The 12,159-nt window shown below is 27.7% G+C and overlaps 1 protein-coding gene across 2 annotated transcripts; it reads right to left on the reverse strand.

Moving 5' to 3' along the window:
* Positions 1–454: 454 nt before the first annotated feature.
* LOC124818587 (uncharacterized) lies at positions 455–2,254 on the reverse strand. Of its 2 annotated transcripts, none has more exons than XM_065795656.1 (2): positions 2,049–2,254; positions 455–1,952 (listed from the first exon to the last, which is right to left on the reverse strand). In XM_065795656.1, exon 2 carries the CDS (start codon positions 1,947–1,949, stop codon positions 468–470), a length of 1,482 nt encoding a protein of 493 aa, XP_065651728.1. In that variant the 5' UTR covers positions 1,950–1,952; positions 2,049–2,254; the 3' UTR covers positions 455–467. The 2 variants fall into 2 exon arrangements, with proteins under 2 accessions (XP_065651728.1, XP_065651729.1); XM_065795657.1 differs by having other exon boundaries at positions 2,105–2,197.
* Positions 2,255–12,159: the final 9,905 nt, after the last annotated feature.

A 12,159-nucleotide genomic window follows, 5' to 3' on the forward strand; every position in this document is an offset into this window, starting at 1 on the left:
TATATATATATATATATATATATATATATATATATATATATATATATATATATATATATTATTACATCAAAATTATTAAAATAAAAATAAAGTTCTTTGAACCAATTAATTAAAAAATATTTTTTTGGGAAATAATTTTAGTTACAAAATGTTTTGGTAATTTAAATATCATGCTCTAAAATAGTTTTTTTATATTTAAATATACTCTAAAATTTAATTTTTTTTTTTTATACCTATCTCTCAATTTCACAATTTGCGCAGCCAAAATTGGTGCTTAAATAAAGAATTCGTACACTTTAAGTGCCTAAAGTGTACGAATTCTTATGTACGAAATAAGCCAAAATTGGTGCTTAATAAAGAATTCGTACACTTTAAGTGCTTAAAGTGTACGAATTCTTACGTACGAAATAAGCCAAAATTGGTGCTTAATAAAGAATTCGTACACTTTAAGTGCTTTAAACCAAGAGTTAAAACAAAAGCTTTGGATTAACAAAATGTTTCCTTCTTACAATAAACATGATCCCGATAATTATCATGACAGCGATATACATTGTTCCAAATGTTATAACATAGTCAAACATGAATGGAGAAAAAATGAAACCTAAAAAAGCTCCTGAGGAGAACATTGAGTATCGAATACTGTCAACAAATGTTAAAATGTCTGATTTTACCATTTTGGATAACGTGTTGACGAAAAAAACGTCAACAATTATAGGAGCACCTCCGAAACTTACCATATAAATAATGCATATCACGACGTTTAACGCTTTGTTGAACGGAAAGTATGAAAGAACTATAAATCCTGTGCTTACAATACAGAAACCAACTAAACTGATATACAATAATATTATCATGTTTTTATCAGAAACAGGTCTCCAAATAAAAAGCAATAACATAAGTGCACATATTCCGCTCACTCCAAAAAAACTAATGTTCATTTCTAATATTGATAGATGCATTTTCTCTATAACTAACAAAGGCAGCCATATGTCTGCGGTTATAAAAAAGAAAGCGATAACAAAATTAGTAAACAAAATAAGCGCAGAATCAAAGTGCAAAAACAGTACTTTTAAAATTTTTATTATGGTATGTTTCTTTGATTTTAATGATATTAGTACTTCGCTATCGCCGGTATAATTGCTTTTTTCATCGTCATCACCTACGTAATTGCTTTTTATACCGCCGACGCCTGTGTAGTTACTTTCATTGTTATACCTTACTATTGGTATTTTTTCAACGTCTTCGATGTTTTTATCAAAAATAACTTTTTCCACAGTATCGGTTGTGTCATTATTTTCCAATACAGCTTTGTAATCAAATTCCTTTGATACATCGTGCACCATTGTTAATGTTAAAATTTCCATAGCAATGCATACGAAGCCCATGAAAAGCCCGGGAAAGTTAACATCTAACAAATGCCAGCGTCCTATATAAAAGCTCATATCTTTAAAAAAAAAATTTATTCCAGGACCTAGCATGAATCCTAAATTATGCATTACTGATAAAACTGATAGTTTTGAACTTGTTTCAGAAGTCGGATAACATCGTATTGTTTCGCTAAATATTACAGATTTTAACGATCCACCAAAGCCAGCAACAATCCTTCCTGCAATTAAATAAGCTGGTGAAAAAGGAATACTGTAGAGTACATTTCCTGTGAGCATTAACAAATTGCACAACAAAAAACAGCTTTTAACATTTCGATACTTATCGACTATTCTTCCAATGAATGGCATCACAATAGTTGATGCTAACATGTAAGAAACAGAAACAATACTATACAGCAACTTCGGCCAGTTTGTGTTGATCATTTCTTTAATGTACAACCATAATGTTAAAAGAGTAAGTGTGTACTCAATTCCAATAATAATCATTTGAATTGAAAATGCAATAAAAGTAAGTTTTCTTTTTCTTAACCATTTTTCATTTTGTTGCGCATTTAGATCCATAATCTATGACAATATGGTTTTCAAATTTTTCAAAATAATTTTTTTATTACAAATCATTCACTAAATTCAAATACAACGTCAGTAACAAAGAAAACTTACCTTTTATAAGTATATAAGAAAATAAAACTTTTATTAAAAAACATCTATAAAACAACCTTCTTTCCAAACGTAATATTTGGAATAAATCAAAAGCAATATTAAAGTTTTATATTTTAAACTGTTATTCGCAGAATGATTGCAAATAATATGATTTGTAAATGATAATGCAAATAAAATTCAACTGTCAATATTTCTTTAAATCAATTGTAAATTTTCCTTTTTATGACGTATTTTATTTGTTTTTTTAGACACTTATTTGTTTATACCTAACCTTTAACAATCAATTAAATTCCTTTACAGATTAAGGTATAATAATTATAGCATATATATATATATAAGGCCGGCGCGATGGGTGTGTGTGACACCCCCATCAACGATTTTTTCCTTAATTTAGTCTGCAAATTTGACCCTTTTTGACTAATCAGTTGGCAAATGTAGACCCATTCGACAAGTTGATCGGTAAATTTAGACAGTTAGTCGGCAAATGTTGATAAGGCAGTCGGTAAATTTTAAAAAACGAGGGCTTTTTTTTTTTTTGGGGAACAAAAAAAAAAAAAAGGTCCTGAGTTTTTACGAAAAAACACTGTTTCATGAGTTTCTGGCAATCAAGCTCTGCAGTCCATAATGTGCAATTAAAGTTTTAATAAAAGTGGAAATTGCTTTTGAAAAATGTTTAAAGTTTAACTGTAATAAAAATCAATTACCTGTTTCATTGGGATCTGTCTCAAATTGTCTTTTTGTGTTGAATAAAAGCATTATTTTTCGCAATGCGAGTCTTGCACGAATGAAGCCGTCTCTACTAGCCAAACTGCAAACTTGATTATGAAACTCTACGCAAACTTGATTACGAAACTGCAAACTCGGTTACAAGTTTGATGCATCTCTCTACTCCTTGAGTATGGCATGGAAAATGGTTCACATCTGGAAGATAAAAATTTGTTAACATTTCAATTAGATTTCCATCTCAAATGTGTCTCTTATTTCAGATGAAAAGGAGTAGAGAGCCATTCTCAAAGAGAAGAAAGATGCATCAAACTTGTAACCGAAACTTCAGATCATGTTTTTTCCGTAATTTTTACATCTTTTTGTTTTTAAACAAAGATGACAGACAAAATCTTTTAAGCAGATAATATTCTAAAAGATTGGTAAAAACATCTATATTTTTACTAAAATATCAAAAGTTAATAAAAAATAAAAAAATAAATCAAAGTAATATAAAAACAGTGACTTTTTTAACTTAACTTCTTTATTTAACTAAAAACTGGAAACACATTTGCATAAAACAATTGTAAATTGGAATAGCACATTGTAAACAAAATTTCAGTAACATTTACCAAAACTCTTGAAATTATCACTATATATTTTTGCTGAACTTGATATTAACGCTCATATGTTTGTGTTTGCACGAAATCCGCAGCAGCCATTGAATCTTAGATAATAGCAAGAAAGAGTCTTTAAACACTTTATTTTTTATAAAATTTGAACGAAAGCCTATGCAAATATCTAACTCATGTAAATTTTAAGATAAGGAAAAAGTAAAATTTCTTAAAGGTTTACATTTTTAATTATCAAGTGTTCTACAAATAAATTTAATTTGCTTAAAGAAAAAGGGTATGTAATATGTATAAATATATTTAGAATACCAAAAACTATACAATTATCTATTAAATTGTTTTGTTTTGCATTCCAAAATTTTTTTTTTCAAAAAAGTAAGCCAATTACTTAAGATTTACGCTTTATCCCAGTAAACACAGATTGGTTTAGAATTGGTCAATATTTAATCGAAATCGGTCGAAAAATAGATAAAACGTTTAGCGACCTATTATTGACTAAAAATTGACGCTTGATTTGAAATGTATATTTCAAACTTTTTTATATATACGTTTACTAAACGTCGATTTAACGTTTAGAATATCGACTTACATTAGTCAATATTGTAAACCCATAATCAACCTTAATTAAACGAACCCATAATCAACCTTAATTAAACGTAAACATTTATAGATTTAAAATCTACGCTTTAAATCTTTTAATTTATACGTTTATTAAACGTCAATCAAACGTTTACAATATTGACTAATATAAGTTGTTATTCTAAACGTTTGATCGACGTTTAATAAACGTTTATTATATTATAATATAGCAATATAGCCATTGGTTAGAAGACTCACATAACAGCTTAAGTCACGCGGTTTAAATAGGCATAATTAAAACGAAATAAAAAAAATTATTAAAAAATTACTTTTTATTGGCTAAATAATTAATTTAAATGCGTTTACAAGATTCACTTCCTTACAACAACTGAAAGCAAAACGACTGATTAATAAATAATAAACGAGTGTCGGAAGCTAAAAAGTTAAAAATCTCTTATCGCGACAATCTACCTTCCTAAATGCCATCAACTTAATGGACTCAGATGTTTTAGAAATTATTGATTGCAACATTGACACAGTTAAAAAATATGAGTTGCTGGTCTCTCGTTATGAAAGTCCTGCTGCAAGAACTTTTTTCGTAAGTTTTATAAACAGTTTAAATTCATTTTGTAAGCTGGATAGTGTAGCAGTAGGTATTCATCTTTGCATTAATTAAGAGGTTTAATAAATAAATTTTTTAAATTTAGATGCACATTAGCTTAATTTAGTTACATTTGCTAAAGAAAATTGGTTGAACAGAGCTGGTAAAAGCCACTGCATATGATATGGCGCGACTTTCGAAATTTTCCAATTTTTATTTTTGTCAAAAATAAACATGGATGGTGCAGGAAATTTTGGAAACTTCCATTCAGAAAATCCTCTATATGTAAAGTTGTTCTGTGTAATTCTAATTTTATTTTATGAATGTACATTAAAATTATTTTAATTAAAATAGTTTTTTGCGGTTACAAATCAGGTTACGAAATAAGACGATCAGGATAAGAATGTAGAAGATGATGTTGCACAAACAGGTGCATGATAAACAAGTGGTAGACGGTATTCTAGGAGGATTTTTGATAATACATAAACCAGTGATCGAAAATATTTGTTTATGAGTTTATTAATTTTATAAACAATCTTAATATTAATGTAAACTTTTATTTTCTCCTGAGATGATATTTAAAAAATATTTGATAGAAATTTTTTAATATAATATTTCCACTGCCAAAAGCTTGATCATTTAATTTTTTTTAATTATCGAAACATAAACAAGCACAGTGCACAGACATTTTTTCTTTAACTCCCCACTATATGAAAATGTTTTATATAAGGTTATACTTTATACATAGTTTTATAAAATAAAAGTATAGTATAAGTAGTATAGTATAAAAGTTTATAAACATATTATAATAGTTATAAAAAATAAGACCAGGTCTTTTATAACTATATCTTATTTATAAATTTTATTACTTTTAACAACTATATCCTATTTATAAATTTCATGACCTATATAGCTCTTATTACTTATATAAAGTTAAAAAGTTACAACGTAATTTTAACTTATATTAGTTTTAAAGCTTAAATAAATTAAATTTACGTTAACTAAATCAAAGAAACTAATAGACAAGTTTAATATACGTTTACTTAGACTAAATCTAAACGCTTTATATACGTTAATTAGACTAGATTTAAATGTAAATTAGACATAATTAACGCTTTATATACGTATAATAATCCTATAATAGACGTCTAAAATACGTTTGAATATAGACGTTTTATGGACGTTTGTTCTAAACGTTAATCTGGATTTCATTCTAAACGGATAATTGACCAAATCTGAACGTTTTGTTGAAACGTTGTTTTGACGTTTAGTAGACGTTTGTGTGTTTACTGGGATATAGATAAAAAACATATAAAATATAACTATATTGTAATAATTTTCATAGTATATGAGCTAAAAACATTGTTTGCAAAATACTGTTTCATAAATATTGTGTCTATTATATAAAATATCAAAGTTTAATTATTAATAAAACTTTTATCAAAGAATTTAGTAATTTAATAATTTAATAATAAGTATTTAATGATTAAATAAATGAATATTTAATAAATAAGTAAATAAATAAGTATTTAATAACTAAATAAACATTAAATAAAACTACATTAATACACTATAAAATAAAAGGTAGCAACTACTACTTTAAGTTAGTATATGTGATATACCTTTAGTAAGGTATAGTTTTCTACCTTCGTGACATAAGTGTTATTAAGATATCTCTTGATATATATAATATATCAATATATATAGAGTAAAATTTGCAATAATAAAGTAGTATACTATTGCGTTATGTATTATTTTTTCTTTCTTATATAAACTAATACAATTATAGCTTTTCTGAGCCAACAAAATATCTTGTTATTCATTACGCTTTCAAGGTAGAAATATACCATTAGGTAAAAAACTGTATGAAAATCATTTAAATATAATTTTCTACTTTAGAAGGTAGAAAATTATAACTTAATAAGTATGTATATCAAATATTCTAGCCTAAGCTAGAAATTGTTTTTTTTAGAGTGTATGCTTATAAAATACTGCATAAAATTGCAGCTAAAGATGCATTTTCCTATAGGAATGCAGCTAAAGATGCATTTTCCTAAAGATGTAAATGTTTGATTTGATTGACAAAAATCCTTAAATGACTTTGAAACAAAACTAGAAAAAGGTCCCATCTTATGATGAAACGTGAGATAAGTGATCTTCTTATAAGATATCTGATCTTCATGTATTTAGTATTATCTATTATCAGTGTTATCTTTTATTCGTGTGATTTGGTGAGCTTCCCAAGACTCTATACTTTGATCCATTTTCATTTCCATTTAAAGCTCAAGTAAATATCATTACTTAATCTAAAATTAAAATGATCATTCTTTTGGTTAGGGTGTTTGTAGTGGTTGGGGTGCTTTTAGTAATAACCTGCATTTTTGGAATTGACGGTTTAAATCAACTATTATGCATTCAATGAAGTGCATTTTTTTATTATCGCAATTTTATCTAATACAATTTTCTTTTTTACTACTAATTTTATCATTTTTAGCTTTGTTTACTTTTGTTAAAATTTATTTATCATTTAATATATTTACATAAAATTTACTTTCTCTTAAATTTGAAGTGCCCCTAAATAAGTTTAAGTAACTTTCATAATTTTTGAAATATTTAAAATTGAAATTTTATTTTTAAATATATTTACCTGTTTATAGTTTTTTAGTTAATCGTAATAATTTGAATAAATTTGAATAAAGGTGAGTAAATTTTAATAAACTAAAAGAATAGATAAATTAAGAGTAAATTTTAATAAATTTACGCATTACAGTTTACCAATAAACTTTAATCTATTACTCCATAAAGTTCACACACACGACAATTTTTATCGAATCAGTTTTTAAGTAATATTTAATTTATAAATAAACGCAAATTTTTTTTTTTTTTTAATTTTGTGTAGGTGCCCCAAGAAGTCCTTACGGTCTTATCACAGAGCACCGCGGATGAGCATTTAATTGAAAGTTCACGCCTCCTTCTGATGTCGCAAAACTTGCCTAGATAGGGTTTGGTTTTAACGGTGGAGTTTGAGCCAGGGATCCTTTGTTTCAGAGGCAAGTGCGCTACAACTGTGCCACGGCTGCTCTTTATTATTATTATTATTATCAATATTAATATATATATATATATATACATATATATATATTATTATTATCTAAATATTATAATTTTTTTTTTGCACTTATGTATTTTATTACACGCTTTATTTAATGATAATGAATAGTGTTCAGGAATAAAAAAACATTACACCTTTCTAACAGTGTTAGTCTCCTTGAATGCCTCAATCAATAATGCAATCTAAAGAGAGCAAAGAATATTTTAATCTAAGGAGTGTCTGAATCAAATGTTAAAAAATAAGAAGAAGAAGACAAAGCAAAAGTAGGTAACATTTTAAAAAGATTTGAAGTAACCAGATTAAATATTAAGTTTATAAAAAGAGTAAGGGAAAAAAACACGGCAAAACTAGGCCCAATCTTAGTAGGTCTATACGAGATATCAGAGAGGAATCTTGTGATAACAGGAAGAAAATTAAAAAAAAAAACAAGAACTAAAGCAGATTACCCGGATATTTACATAACCCGGATATGACGGAAGCACTTAGACTCAAAGACTTTAAACTTGGAATGAAAAGAAACAAACTTAACGAAAACAGAAAAGAAAATGAGCCCTTTCGTTATACTTAACGTGGAACCAATGTTGTTAAATTCAGTATTAAAGCGCAAATGACACAGGTATAATAAATTAAAATGTATATACACAAACGTAACTCCTTTAGAAAACAAAATGGAAAAAAATAAAACTTCTGGTAAAAAAATGTGAACCAAACTTAGTTGGTTTAAGTGAAACATGGTTTTAAATATATTCAAACAAAGAAAATTGCAATGTGTAGAGGTGTGATAGGTGCTCGAAGAGGAGAGAAGTAGTTCTATATTGATTATAGTTTAAAATCATACAAGCCAAATGTAAACATTTTTAAAAACCGTAAACTAAAACAGGTGTTGACAGTTATAATTATTGAAAAGTCAAAATACTTAATAGGTTGTATACGAAGATCAAGCAACTTTACTGAGATATGAGATATAAACAGACTATGTAACAATGCAAGATTCGGATCTATTAGTCATAGCAACATCACCTCTTCAATTATATGAACAATCAGATTCAAAAAATATTTTATGAACTAACATATTGTCTCAGAGTATTAGATTCTGTAGACCAATTATGCTGGAGTATATAAAGCAAAATAAAGAAGTGGTATTAAAAATTAAAGAGAAAATTGAAAAAGAAATTCTTATTTTACATCCTGTTAAAGTTTACCTTCCAGGACATAAGTATGTTTTTATCAACTGTAGTTTTGTCCTTTCAATCATTGATGGTAAAATCTTAGTTTATATCAAGGAGATATCTTCGAAACAATGTTGTCCGTTTTGTCATGCTACACCTAACATGATTAGCGATCATAAATTCTTTAGGGTAGATTGTTTCAAGAATTTGTTACAGATGAGCAGATATGTGCTATGACATTTCACCACAATAAGCTTGGATTAGGTTTCAATTTATTTTACATATTTGATATAGAGTTGAAATAAAAAAATGGAAAGTGAAAAAGGTTTTAAAAGATCAATATTTATTGTGAAAAAAAAATTATTTATAGTAGGAGACATATGATATAAAGACATATTGGTTCAAGGTCCTAGTTTTCGTTGACAAAGTATTAGCACATGCTGGTGGAAATTATTATTAATTTACCAGTTCCACTTGGTTTAATGGGAGAGGAAGCAGCTGAATCTTGACACAGAATTTATAAATTTAATCGTGAATATCATGCAAGGAAAAAAAGTAGAGAATCAAACTTATTTGACATTTTCATTCAAGGTGCACATACTTCTGATCCCTTAATTAGTTCAGTCTCATTAACTAAAAGATTGAAAAATAAGAAAATATTGTGCCTACCGGAAAAAGTTGAAACTTTGTCAGCAAATTTTAGCGGTGATAAAAATATTTCATCTGATATGGAATCAGATGAAGTTAATAACTTAGATGAATTATATTTAAATATTGACAACGCTGATGAAAATCTAGAATTAGGTATAGATGTAGAAAAATAAAGTTCTAAACTGTATAATCTGTAAAATGTATAACTATATATTCGTTTGCCTACTATATAAATTTATTAAGTATATAAAAAATATGAAATAAAATATTAAAAATTGCAATGATTCGGTTCAAATCATTGGAGTTTGGAAACAAGAATATCCCAAAAGTTTATTTATTAGTTTTTTTAATTAATAGTTTTATTTTTATTATTTATCATTAGTCGAGAATTAAAGCAACAGACTATAATTCTCATTTAAAAATCTGTTAAAGTTTGAAAGATATAACTATAGTAACTATTATAAAGTTTTCACCCAAAATGAAGATTTTGTAAACTTTACAAGATCATAACTTTCAAAGAAAAAAAGATTATTCGATGCTAGTTTAAACCTGTCAATGAATTTAAATTTAGTATAAGATACCAGCAAAAATATTTGGACTTATTGCCCTCATATTTTTAGGGGGTTAACTTTTTGATTTATTTTTGATCCCGGGCTTCTATCACCGCAATTTTTTTTTGTAAAACGTTATATTTTGACTTAAGCATGAGCATAATAAATTTTTAGCATTTTGGAAACTGTCCATTATTTGGACAATGCCCGAAAGTATTATATTTAAAATCCAACTGGTGCCCTCAGGGCTCATTTTCATTGCACCACCCTCCCCCATCCCAACACAAAAATAAATAAAAATTACTCAAAATCTTTATTTCACTTATTTTACTAATTACGGTTTAATGTCCACATAAAGACAATAATTATATTTTTGACCACCAATTGCAATGGAATGTTCCCACTGTGTTAATTTAACAATTCGATTTTGTAATTTATAAAATCATATATTATTGGAAAAAAATTGTGTGCTACATTATAAAAACTAATTTAAATAACCTGTTAACCTTGTGTAAAGTGTTTAAAAATAATATGCGCGCAAAGATATTCTTTATTTCATTATTTCAAACCCAAACCTTATCTATAATACTATAAAACCTCAATAGATTGTATACATTTAACACATTGTATAACAGTCATATCATAAATGCACTTCTTGGAATATCATAAATGGACGGCTCGTAAATTTTCTTTTCATTTTAGGTATTGAAGTCTTTAAAATTAGGTGCAACTAAATGAAAAGAGGCATCAGCAACAAAAGATACAATTATCAAACTTCTAAAACTGACATTATTCTTTAAACCTATTTCAATTGGTTGCACCAGCAATAAACAAAGTTGCTCAAATGATGTGGAAGGCATTCATAAACAGTTAGATACAGCCAATAATCTACTTAACACATCCGCAAAAGTGTACACTCTACCATTGCCAACATTTACTTCTGTCACTTGTGATCCAGCCGACTAGTCTGAACGAATTTCTGATGCTCAACAATGTGACCTAGTCAAACGTGACCCTCAACAGGTTGACATTGACTTTTCATACAACAATGCTGTAAGGTTGTAGTTTTCTTAATGCTATAACTTTCTTAATGCTGTAATGCTGTTACTTTCAACGTTCCATAACAAACGTGTGATGTACAATGGAGAAACTGCGCATTGGTCATGGCTGTTGTATTTGGCAAAATTTAATAATATGTTTTGCTTTTGCTGTAAACCTTTTAAAAAAATGAAAGTTCATTTAGTAGTGGACTAGTACATGGGAGGGACTACCAAAGAAGTTAAAAAAAAAAAGAAAATAAGCAATTTCAGTCAAAAGAGTTTCAGACAATGAATGCAGCTAAAAGAAGGTATCATTGATGAATCACCTATACTTAATATTTTTTTAAAGGAAGACATTCTAGAAGCATGTTCTCAAGCGTCTTATTGACATTGTAAAGTTCTATTTTTAAAAAAATTTGACTTTTAGAGGCTCCAAAGAAATATTTAACTAACCACACAATGGAAAAGTTTTGGGTCTGTTTGAGCAAAAAAATTTTGTGCTGAACGGGCTGCATAAAAAGGATTGCAAAAAAACACACCAGCACTTACTCAGCTACAAAATCCAGAATGAGTTAATCCAACTTATTGCAAATGAGGTACAAATAGAAAACCTTCAAAAACTAATGATACCAGAGTATTGGAAGAAATTGTCCAAAAAGTAAGTGGCTGTGTCAAAACAATTAGTAACAAACCTTTAAGTTACGGCTGCCAAGGGCGCACAGAGGTTAGGGGATCCGGATTGGTTTCCTTCGGTCAGCAAGCCTATGGGGCATTATTAGGGGACAAAAAATACTAGAAGTGTTTTATTATTATTATTCTATTTTTTTTACTTTAGGGATGGTAGGGTTTAAAGCATCCGGTAAACTTTTAATAGTTTACTCTGGGCACCAGGAAGTCTTTTTACACCCCTGACGGCGGCCCTGGGCTGCCCAAGCAGCCCCATGTTAGTATGGCGCTGAAAATATATCAAAAAATCATTAACTATACTTTTAACATGTCAAAAACAGAAACAAATACTATTTAAATGCAGGATACAAGATATGCAAGGTTATTTAGGTTCATATATATATATTA

Source organism: Hydra vulgaris, chromosome 04 (genome assembly GCF_038396675.1).
Source record: "Hydra vulgaris chromosome 04, alternate assembly HydraT2T_AEP".
Lineage (NCBI taxonomy): Eukaryota > Metazoa > Cnidaria > Hydrozoa > Anthoathecata > Hydridae > Hydra > Hydra vulgaris.

Excerpts from the sequence above, each read along its gene's own strand:
- LOC124818587 (XM_065795656.1), bottom strand. The coding sequence starts at position 1,949 with ATGGATCTAAATGCGCAACAAAATGAAAAATGGTTAAGAAAAAGAAAA.